Here is an 11,476-nt window from a genome sequence, read left to right on the forward strand (position 1 = left end):
TTATTTTGCACATTCCTATGACTAGGGACTCCTATGAAGACATTCTCAATGTGCACTTGATTGTATTTTTAATGATGAGAAAATACTCTCCAGCAATAATTTTTACATACTTACTCTTTATGTTGTCTGTGGGCTTGGCTACATGTAAACTAGGAGAGCGAACTGTGTGATTATGCATATGCACCTGAGAAACTTGGCCTACATTGGAGCGTCTCTGCAATCAAGTTTTCAACCAAGGTTTTCCATGCAGGAAACCCACTGACAGGAGAGATATTGCTCCTTTTTCAGATTTACTTGCCCCACTAAAATTTCAGTATAAATTTAATTTTAGGTTAGGTTAATTGGACCTTTTAAATTCAGGATAATTCAATGGCTTTTGAGGCTTGATAATTGTAAAAGTAAACACATTTCAAGGGTCTACTCTCACCTTGATAAATGCATTTGGCTCATAATACTGTAGATTAGGGCTGCAATGTATAACCATTTTCAGTACTTAATAATATATATCTCATCTATTATTATTATCTATAAGTGGTATGAGCAGTTTGGCACTAAAACTCAATTAATGATTCAAGCTAAGCATCAGCCACAAACCTTGACCATGAAAATGTCTAGGTCTTTTCATGGAGCTTATGTACGCTCATGGTGAACAACAAATCTGCCCAATCTGTCTTAGCCTTCTTTTGACCTACATCTCCAGCCAATCAGAGCCAGGAAGAGAGGAAATATTTGGATTGTGTGACACCCTTGTCCTTCCCACCAGCACTTAGAAAGAGAAATCCCACAGGTCTAGGATCAGCTTAACCCCCCTTAAATCCTAACGTTAACCTATGGTGTACTTCACTGGGAACTGAACGTAGTGCTTGATAAAACCCTCTTTACTGCTTATTGCTGGCCATGTGTGCTACATGGGTTGGTAGTATAGCCAAAAGGTCACTTTTCTTTTATCAGCCTTTGCATAAAAATCACTGAGCAACCCCCTCGCCAATTTCTGCAGTGCAAGTACATGACATAGTAAATGTTCATTAGAATATGTTTAATTTAGTACTGAAAGACAAATGAAACTGACACCAGTGATTCAAAAAATGCTTGTTGTAATTTCTCATTTAACAGTAATAAACATGTGACCTAGTTTTCAAGTGTCAATGCTCAAAGCACTATTTGACATGATGCTGCCTACAACAATTGTGCTTTCAGGGAATTCGATGCCATACTTAAATTGAGAGGAGCTGTTTACTACATTGATAAGGAGGCTTTAAATATCACAATCACTGTTAACTCACATTTCTACATGGTTCCAGAAGTATTTTCTTCCCAGTGTATATTTGCAATAAAAAAGTTTTTTGTAATGATGATCTCAATATTACTGTTCATTTTTTCCACAAAGGTTTCCTCCAGATAATTTAGTGATGCTCCAGGGTAGTTGTGTGGTCCTTGGTTATAAATTTTTCAACTGTTTAATTAATTCCTGAGAAATGTTGTATTTTCAGTTGGGATATTGCATTATACTGCAGTACGCATGACACTCATCAGCAGCTGCTATAACGAAGACTCCAGCTAGAGTCCCAAGATTATCGCATTTCAAAACAAAAGTGAATTGATTAACACTCCTTAACATACTTGGCAAGCTCTGCAGTGCTCAAATTCTAATTTCAATATGCCATTAGCAGCACAGTCCACCGAATTTGAGTGTAAATGAATGTGTGTTAATGAAAAGCCTAAACAAAAAGGCATGTAACATCTTTTACTTCCACAGCTGGCAACCAGAGGTAACCTTACCCAATTCGCTGCTACCCATTTTGGACAAGTAACATTCATAAATCTGGTCAAAAGTTTCTACCTGACAAACCACAGTAATTGATTATTCCATCTTATTACATTTATAACAGCTTTTCTGTCTTTATCTGTGGTGGGCAGCAGGAAGACAATGCACATACATTTCAAAACACCTGTATAAGTACAAGAGACTTGAACATAGGTTCCTTCTATGTGTCTTCTGTTGTTCCTACAACCAATCACCCAAATTGATTTAGAATTTGCAACTACCCATTTACATAATCACAAAAATTATGATAAAATGTTAACATTTAGCCTCATCATGGGACTGCAGTGTTTTTTTTTTTCCACTGGATGACCCACCCTTCCCTCTGCCGCTCTAGTGCTGAGGGTGTAGAGTGCTGCATCAACCCCCACTCAACCCATCCCCCACGGTAACTACTGTACACATACGATCTCAGAAAGAGTGACCACAAGCTCACAGAACAGGAGCTTCCCAGAGCTCCAATCAATCTGTATCCAAAATCAACCTTTCTAAGTTTGGCATCTTTGGATACAGCATTTTGAAAAGGGATTGGTCATCGACAAATTCTTTTATCGTCTAAAACTGCAACATGTTTTAGAATCATAACGATGTTCAGATTGTGATGCTCACAAGATAGTAATTTGATATGAAGAGAGTCACTGATATCCCTGAGCAATCTCTATGAAGATGTAAGATGGGCTGAGGGCTGAGGATGAGCGCAGAGATGACAAAGTTGCACAAATTAGTTGAGCCACAGTACATGCCTAGTTTCATCCCAAGTGAACTCATCACACAGAGACCAAGGCTAATTGCTTAACCATATAAGAAGCATTTACTATTGCATACTATGCTACCACAAAAAAGGAATTTGTTACAGGTCAACAGTCAAGCTGAGACATTACATGGGCTTGAGCAAAATTGTGCTTTGAAATGTCATTTGGCAACTACACATTATGTTCATTACAAGCAATATACAGTATCTGGACAAGCCTACACCGTGGGCAATGGCGTAGCAGCTTTGAGCAACATCTACAGTGGGGAGAATCACTCCATGAATACTTAATGTGATATGATGCAAACTGACAGTCAAATGGTGTAATGCTGCACAAAATATAACTTTGAATAACAAATATGAGACCACCATGATTTTAAGCAAATATGGGGAAAAAAATGGCGCACACAAACATATAAGCTCAAGCACACAAACAGACAAACACACAATCAAAGACATGCATTTCATATGAAACATTTAAGTTGTTGGTCATGTTGGTCAACAAACCTCAACCAGCTCTTTTTTCAAATTAGGAAATTGTAGGCCAAAAGGACATCACAGTGGGCATACTGGAGTAGAAAATGGGCCATGCTAAAGTTTAAATTATGAACAAGAAGTCTGCCTTGTGTCAATATTTGCATGTTATTTCTTTGAGCAGATCCTCAATCCCACTCACCCACATGTCAAACGCAAGTATGAATAACTGACATTCCAGGCATTTTCAAATGTCAGCTGGTGCTCCTCATTCCAAATTTTCCCAAATCAAGACAGAACACACATTTCAGCCACACAGTTTTCCGGGGGCCGATGGACCATGAACACATGTATAGGCAAACATACAGACAATTGTTGCTGCTGTTCTATGGGACAATTGCCCTTGTCTCTGCCCTGCAGTTTTACTGGTCACATTAAATACACAAAGACAAAATGTCCATTTCAGCATCAGCAGGGTGGTGGTGGCGTGCAGCCCTCTCCACCAAAAAGCCAAACAAAAGTATGTCCTTGTTGTCATGGACAGAATATGCCATTCTGCAGCCAGCAGACTGATGCTGTTGTCATGTACTCTGCAGCTTTACAATTATAGCCCAAACACAAGGGACATTTGTCAATCATAAAGGGGGAACTGACTAACTGAACAGTCCTGGGTCTGGAGCTAGTGACTAGTGAGAAAGCTATTATTCTCTCCATTTTCTTTTCAATGATGAGCACATAGCCCACCTAGTGTTGTAGCATATTCGCTGGAATAAGTTTGTTCTGGGTCAGTCCACACATATCAATAACCTATGTCATTACTTTAACTGATAGTCCAAACTGAGAATCCTATGTAAAATACGTGATGTCAAGTGCCAAGATTCACCTGAGCAGTTGTAGCCCTACTGTTACAACAAAGACTGTTGCATTCATTCAAACCATCATACATAACACTGGACCTAAACTGGTCAATGACTGACACTCATGAGCACTGGGTTGACTGATTTAGTTGCTCTGTGTAAATTGTTTTGCTGCACTTGTTCTTTCTAATTATGAAGTCTGCATCTTACTTGCCCTAAATAAGCCAAGGGCTGAAAATTTCAACATGCACCACACCACAACCCCCACAAAACATTTAAATTACGAGAAAACTTAATAGGCATTAGTGTCAGATTCACTGTTACTGCTTCCTGAATCTTCACATAAGTGTAGCTTTTAACTCGTGTCAAGAATTTTGTGACACATAGTCCATGCCACATAGTACATGCAACATTCAATAAGACTATAAATGGTGGCCACTTTAAGTGAGATTGATTTAATGTGACATTTTGAGATCAGCAGCGTCAGAAGTAGCATTCTAGGTTTTAAGAGTTTGATTCTGCTTAAAATCCAATTTTACATTCTGCCACAAATCACAAGGAAAAACACTAAATATATCAATGTTTGAGTATTAAAATTGATAGCTATTTTGCATTGAAATCACACAGGCCCTTGACAAAGACCTAGACCGAAAAATTAATATTTGGTCGTATACTGTAGATTTTAATACTCATGATTCAGGCTTGCAAGTTGTTTTCTATCCAGCCAAAAGCAGGAAGTCCTGCATAATATGGAACTAGTCCTTTAATGAAGCATGTTGCATTCCTTAATGAGTCAACAGAGGAAACAATCTGTTTCTTGATCAAAGAGAAAATAACCTAAATATGAACTAAAATTAAGCCAGTAAAAAAACTTTTGAGGTAATTTTATAGTGAACATTAGGGTCAACTAATGTTTATATTGTAGCTCATTAATGTTTTAGCAACTCTTTGCTCCTCATTTGCATGATGAATCTGTGTGCTATGGTGCAGAGTGTCCACATTGGCTGTTGCTATGTTACCGAATCATAAGACGGAGGTTGGCATGGCATGGGTCTAAAAATGGCCTCTCCATCCTCTTCAAGCCCTTCAATCAAACTGTAAAAAACTTCTTTTGTCAATTTAATGAATGAATTAATGAATGAATGAATATGTGTGGAGCAAAATAAAATACATCACAGAACTACATATTGCTCATGGAAGGATATTAGGGATATCTGTTTAGTCAAAAACAGAAATGTCTACAGTGATAAAGCAGCAATATCGAATTGTTTAATTGTTTCTTTTGCTTCACTTGAAGCAGAGTAACAGCATGTAAAACCAAGGCTATAGCTTATGTCTACTTGCCATCCATGAACACAACAGGTTACAATAAATAGTATGTTCAGCAATAGGATATTAGTCCTACATAGCACATATACTGCAACACAGACCAATGAGGATAAACTAGAGATGTAGCTAAATTTATTATACTTCATACACTTAAATTTTCCTAACCTGGGCTCTTGTTACAAGACATTAAGAGTCTACAGCCATGCTATTGGCTCTGTCAGGCTCTACTTGGGCACAGTGGAGCTAAATGCTAAGCAACTATAATGTTTACTATCGCCATCTTACATAGCATGTATGCATGGTAACATTTTTTAATTAGCACTAAACACAAAATACAGCAGAGACTGATGGAAACGTTAGTTTTGCAGATATTTGGTCATAAACCAAAGTACAGGATTAAATCACCTGATGTTGGTACTAGATGTAAGGTTATCAAACTATCCTCAAATTCATCCTCCGGGGAACATGAATGCATGTACCAAATTTCACTGCAATCTAGATAATAGTAATCAAAATATATTAATCAAAAAAAGTCAACCTCATGGTGGTGAAGGAAGGGGGGGAAATCAAGAGATCACCAAGGCCTGTAGGATACATCATCTGGGAACCATGAATGTCAGAACCAAATATTGCGCGAATCCATCAAGTAGATGCTTAGATATTTCACGGGTTAACTGAAATCTTTGACCCGCTAGTGGTGTTAGAGGAAGACATTTCAGTCTGCACCGAAGTGCTTGACTGACCAACAGACCAGTGAGCCATTCCACCAGCATATCGACACCCTCTTAAAATAATGGCCTAAGTCATTTTTTCAGGTTTTTCAGGAAACACAAAAAACTCAACAAAAGAGTCACACTTTTGACATAGGCCATTATACAACCGGGGGTAGAATTGCATGTTCCCCTCAACTGAGGATTCAGGCGATTTTACCAGAGGTGGCCAGCATCATGAGGGGGTGATTTAGGCAAAAAAAACATTTTTGTCAAAACATGACTTAGGCCATTATTTTAGGAAGGTGACGATATACAAAATATCTTCCAATGGTTATATATGATCTGTTCTGCTAGCTCCTATAAATTATACCTCTTTAGCTATGCTATCAAAAATTATAATTCAGCTTCAACTCCCACCCTCCAGCCCAACACAGATATACACAACACAATGACGTTAGCCTTAAGTCAACAACTGCCTTTTAAATTATTTGTTTTGAGAGGCCACACACACCAACTAACGTTAGAAGTTAGAGAAGTTTATTGGTCTCTTGTCGAAAACGGAAACTCCCACAGCAGTAGGGTCTCAGCCACTTCCTCAATGCAGTAATGCGCGCCCACAGGAGGTGATCTGAGAAAACAAGTGATCTAAATGTTAACTGAAAACATCCACCACGAGCATATGTCGCCCTCCCCCATCCAAAATACAGTATCATCACACGGGGACGCGCATTTCTGCAAACGGGATCTTTTGGCCGACGCAACGCCTAATGACACTCCCTTTAAAACAAGCACGGTGCCCTTTAAACAAACTAACGTTACGCCAGTAGATAACTAAAGTCTACAGTTCGGATTTAAAAACAATAAAAGCAGTACGGAAACACAAGAAGTAGCCTAGCACTGTCACAAACTGCAGCATTTAACTAACTGCTCAGGCTGCCTGCCGAGAGAAGGAAACAGCGGAGGACAAAAAAGTCGAGATGCCCCAAGTGAGTCCGGTAATAGATGGTTATTTACGCCGATAACGGCCACGCAGAGACGAAATTCAACCTGTAAAATTGTACAGTGTGTAACTGGTATTATCCTTACCTACACAGTGAATAAGTTTGTGTCGCCACGAGTCAAGTTCCTGCCGAAAGCCGCGCCTGTCGATTGTGCATTGCTGCCTTTTACACTGACTCGCCATTTTCTATCGTTCTTGTCTGGCGGGCACTAGCACGGGAAGAGGAAGCGCTCTGCTCTGTGAACGCGCGCGCCTCTATGTCGGGGAGGAAGCCGCTCCAAAGGGAAATGCTCATTGATTTCATTCAGAGTAACCCAACCAAATAGACCTACTAAATCAGTCAGTCAGTAACTGACATACGAATAAGTGAATAAATAAATAATATTTTCCTACCGATTTAAACATTGACATCAAATGCGTTCCCTCTTAAATAGAAACGTGGGGTGGTTTATACCAAAGTGGGACCCTGGGGGTAGGTTTACTATTTGGCAAATAGTATGTGGTAATTTGTTTAATTGGCTAAAATATTGTGAAATCGTTGCACCTAAAGATAGATCCTGGATTTTTAACCAGTGCTTTCGGCATGGCTCTGGTGATGAAAACTGCTGGATGGATTGTCATGAAATTCTGCACAGACAGTCATGGTTCCCAGAGAATGCATGCAACTGACTTTAGTGATCCACCAACTTTTCGTCCAGCGCCACCACGACGTTGTCATGTGTGGTTTTGAGTAAAATGGCTTAAACACTGTTGAATTGATTGCAGTGAAATTTGCTATTCGATTCATTCTCCCCTTAGTATGCATTGTGATCAGTTTGGTGACTGATCACTTCATTTTTCATCTTGCACCACAATTAGGTCAAAATTTAAATTTGTTCAATGATTTGGTTAATGAACAAACGAACAACATAACTAATGGCATTCATGAGCCGTAACTGTAGGCCTACTTTATGTTTTGTGCCAACTGGCAAATGTTAAAATGGTAGACTAAGATGGAGAACATGGTGGAATCCAACAAAAGGTGTGGGGTGAGGGGGTTTTTACAATGTCTCTCCACCATCTTTTCTGTAGTATATTGGTGCTTTAATTGGATTTTCAAGAAGAGGAACAATCTACAGTAGTACAGTACAGTAGTATCTATCCTGCTTAGCCCCATGCACAAACAAAATAAGTACTATTCCTGACAACTGCCATGCTATTTATGACATTTTCTCTGACCTAAGCTAAAATGTAATCTTGTTGGAGGGGAAAAACGTTTTCATGCCTATGTGCACTTAGCAGAATCCTCACACCACCAATCATTAATAGTAAGAAGAAATATAATATCGTGTATATATTGCATATTATTAATCACCACATCTTTAATTATATTTTACAATACAGTCTATGGCCTACACAATACACATAATGTAGCTTCTTCGACTATAGACAAATTAAACTGTGGGCTTCCCTGTCAGCTGAGTGCTTCAAGAAGCTTCAGAAAATGCCCCACAGCCTTTTATAAATATGTCTGCCACTGTCTGTAAGCTGTGGCACACTAGGCCAATCAGAGAAAGTTTTCAATGAGAGTCAACAACAGTCATGCAATGAAACAGCGCGGCGGTCAGGCTGCAATGATGCTGTTGTAATGCTGCCTTCAGGAGCCGTCGGAGTTATTGCAATCCAGAGCTGAAGCGCGCTTGAACGTCACCACGAACACGACAACAGAGGTAAACACGGCTTGCATAGAGTGAATGGTTTTCAATAAAAGTTTCTAAGTTGAGTCTTTATTGGTCAAAGAGCACGTGAAAAAAGTTAAAGATGGTGATGTTTTTATTTTAATGAAGGTTATAGGAAGGCATTTTCGCAATTTGTATGCAGCTGATTTAAAACCCCCGTTCCTCTTAATCTCTAAAATAAAACAAAAACGCTTTTGCTGGAATGTTTCTTGTCATTTGTGACCAAGCTAGCACACTTGAAGCTTACGTAAATATCCTTTAAGGCTCCGGACCTCGAATGTCGGGGCGTACTAGGAGCACCTGAATGCGACATACGTTTCTCAGCCGGTGTTTTCATATTTTTACGCCCCTCGGTTCTTGTACGGTGGTTTCCATGCTTCAGAGACGAACGTAGCGTTCAGGTAACCGATAGCATTAATAGGTGTTGTCGCTTTTCCCTCATTGTTATGTTGCCGTAGGGCACAGTCGATTTACATGGGCTTGTCATTGTGAGCGACAGCCTATTCAACAACATGTGTGTAAAGGCTGTACTGAATCGAAACATGCATTGACAGCCTAAGTTGGATATTTACAGTAACGTTTCAGACTTGGTGTGAGTTGATTAATTATTTAATCAATGGCGACCGCATGGGTAAAACTACACCTGACTGCCATTCTGTACACTGTCATTTGTTTTAAAGCAAGAGCTATACTGAACAATATTTTTTATAAATGCTCATCATGCAATAAGCTTTTGTTTATGTCTGCAGCCATTCTACAGTCATGTTTTCCAGTCTGTCCCTTCATAGAAGAGGTTTCACCCAAATGTACTTTTAAACTAGATCTACACCAGCAACATCACCAACGTAGACTAGACATTAAACAGACTTCTTGGGTTGACAGTTATAGCATCTGGTCTTGTCTTTGTCCTTTGATCTGACCCTTATTCATTGTTCAACTACAGTAACATCCACCTTCAGAAAGGCTTTTCAACAACTTTGAAAATAATTTACACAACAATGAAAAATCTGAAAACAGAAAAACCTGCTTCAGCTATTTAATCCTCAGACTAATTTATTCATGATGTTTGGTACTGTAACTAAAGAAATATTGCTTACATGAGGCTGAATGGTGGTGAGCCTAATGTGTGTGTGTGTGTGTGTGTGTGTGTGTGTGTGTGTGTGTGTGTGTGTGTGTGTGTGTGTGTGCGAATGTACGTGTTTGTGTGTGCATTTGTGTGTGTGTGCGCGTGTAATGAAAACAGGGGTGCCATGACTCTGACCAGAGGATCTTTCACCTATGCCAGTGGGGAGGAGTACCATGGCGAATGGAAAGAAGGCAAGACATTCTTGCAGTCAGTTTTAAATCAAGTTCGTGTGCAAGAATCACCAACTTAACTACAGAGATGAGACACACTTTCACTTATACCTTCTGTGCAGTACATTTAGTCCTCATGACATGTCTCCAAAGCTCCAAAGCATTGCTGTCTTACCAGCCGAGTGAAAAGGATCGGGGAGACACTGACAGACTGGGAAAATGCATTCAGTGTTTGTTACATAAAGTTTGGATTAACATGTTAAATGTTAGTCCAAGTATTCTTGTATGCAGGTAGCCATCTGCAAAAACTAATCACATTACCTATATTCCATCTCAATATTTATATTAATAGTTGCTAGTGAACATTATTTTGGCAAGCATCCCTAGCACATGTTTTTACTTTCCTAGGGGAATAATCTTTTCCATGCATACCTGCACATAGGTTCAGCCCAACACATACAGTATATTTCTATAATTCCAACATGGTCTCATGTTCATAAGCAGGTCAATTTAGACCATATTTAATAAAGTTATTACTGAGGAGACTAACAAATGGCATAATTAGTTTCTCTACACATCTTGTGACATTAGCTAAGGTAATAGCACTCTCTGCCTCAGTTTGGGCTTCATGCTCATTAAATCAGTCTGTTTACTGTTAATGGTGCCATCATATTTTTCCATATCTAGAGTCGTTTGTATTTACATAAATAATGTTATTTTATTATGGAGAAGCTTGTGGGATCCAGTGAAAGTACAAATGGCAGCAAAGGTTTTCTGTTCATGAATCTGCATGCATGTGTGCATACTAAAATGTTCAATCTTTCCGTGAAAAGGAAATATCTTGTCAACATTTACACGTGTGCTAAAAATCATGAGCGTGCTTGCACTGCTTTAACTATCTCTCTCACTCACACAAACACACATACAGTGATGCTAGGGACATGCAAGCTCAAGCTATTTAGTCAAATCCCAATTAGCTAGCATTGGCAACTCATGACGAGTAGAGCCAGATTTACCAGCTCTGGCTTTGTCAAATCTTCTGGATTAGACTTTGGACCTGTTTGGGAAATCTTAGAGAGTCCTCTCTCAGCTGCAGTTGAGAAACCAAATCAATAGAAACACTAGGAACAAGATCACCTAGGGGGGTTATTTTATTTTGGCCTCAGGTTTTTAGTTGCTTTTAGGTCAATGTAAACACCATCCACTCCTTTTTAACTGGTGTTTTCCTTCACTCTTCAAAGACAACTAGGCAGTTTTTTTCCGGTGTGCTGATTGCGGGTGTAAACCAGTTGTAGCAGTTGTCCAGAAACTTTTAGGTGTGTGCCCTCTGACATGATTTTAAGCTGCAGTAGTGGATCATAAGGCTACAAGGAGGGGGATGCAAGTACATTCCTTAACTGTTCACAGTCAGTCTAAAGTAGAAATCCCTGCTAAAAAATCTGATGGATTAGAGAGCTGTAATTCCCACCGCACAGGAGGCAGATGGGACTCCTAATTCAGTAGTAAACCCTTAGCT

At 39.3% G+C, this 11,476-nt stretch overlaps 2 protein-coding genes across 4 annotated transcripts in view; one reads left to right on the plus strand and one right to left on the minus strand.

Moving 5' to 3' along the window:
• The window catches only part of LOC111654682 (ligand-dependent corepressor-like), a 28,457-nt gene extending 21,297 nt beyond the window's left edge, over positions 1–7,160 (minus strand). Inside the window, exon 1 of one of the 2 annotated variants that reach the window (XM_023405789.2) lies at positions 7,033–7,159. In XM_023405789.2, coding sequence (XP_023261557.1) covers positions 7,033–7,129 — 97 coding nt within the window. In that variant the 5' untranslated portion in view covers positions 7,130–7,159. Of the gene's footprint in view, positions 1–7,032 lie in introns of both variants that reach the window. The other variant, XM_023405790.2, reaches the window with a different exon arrangement.
• morn4 (MORN repeat containing 4) overlaps positions 6,728–11,476 on the plus strand; it is a 6,468-nt gene continuing 1,719 nt past the window's right edge. Inside the window, exons 1-2 of one of the 2 annotated variants that reach the window (XM_023405794.2) lie at positions 6,728–6,932; positions 9,908–9,981. In XM_023405794.2, coding sequence (XP_023261562.1) covers positions 9,915–9,981 — 67 coding nt within the window. In that variant the 5' untranslated portion in view covers positions 6,728–6,932; positions 9,908–9,914. Of the gene's footprint in view, positions 6,933–8,967; positions 9,066–9,907; positions 9,982–11,476 lie in introns of those variants that run through there. The other variant, XM_023405793.2, reaches the window with a different exon arrangement.

The sequence above is a fragment of the Seriola lalandi genome, unplaced genomic scaffold (genome assembly GCF_002814215.2).
Source record: "Seriola lalandi dorsalis isolate HSWRI2012SDOR001 ecotype SW California unplaced genomic scaffold, Sedor1 jcf7180002054285, whole genome shotgun sequence".
Taxonomy (NCBI): domain Eukaryota; kingdom Metazoa; phylum Chordata; class Actinopteri; order Carangiformes; family Carangidae; genus Seriola; species Seriola lalandi.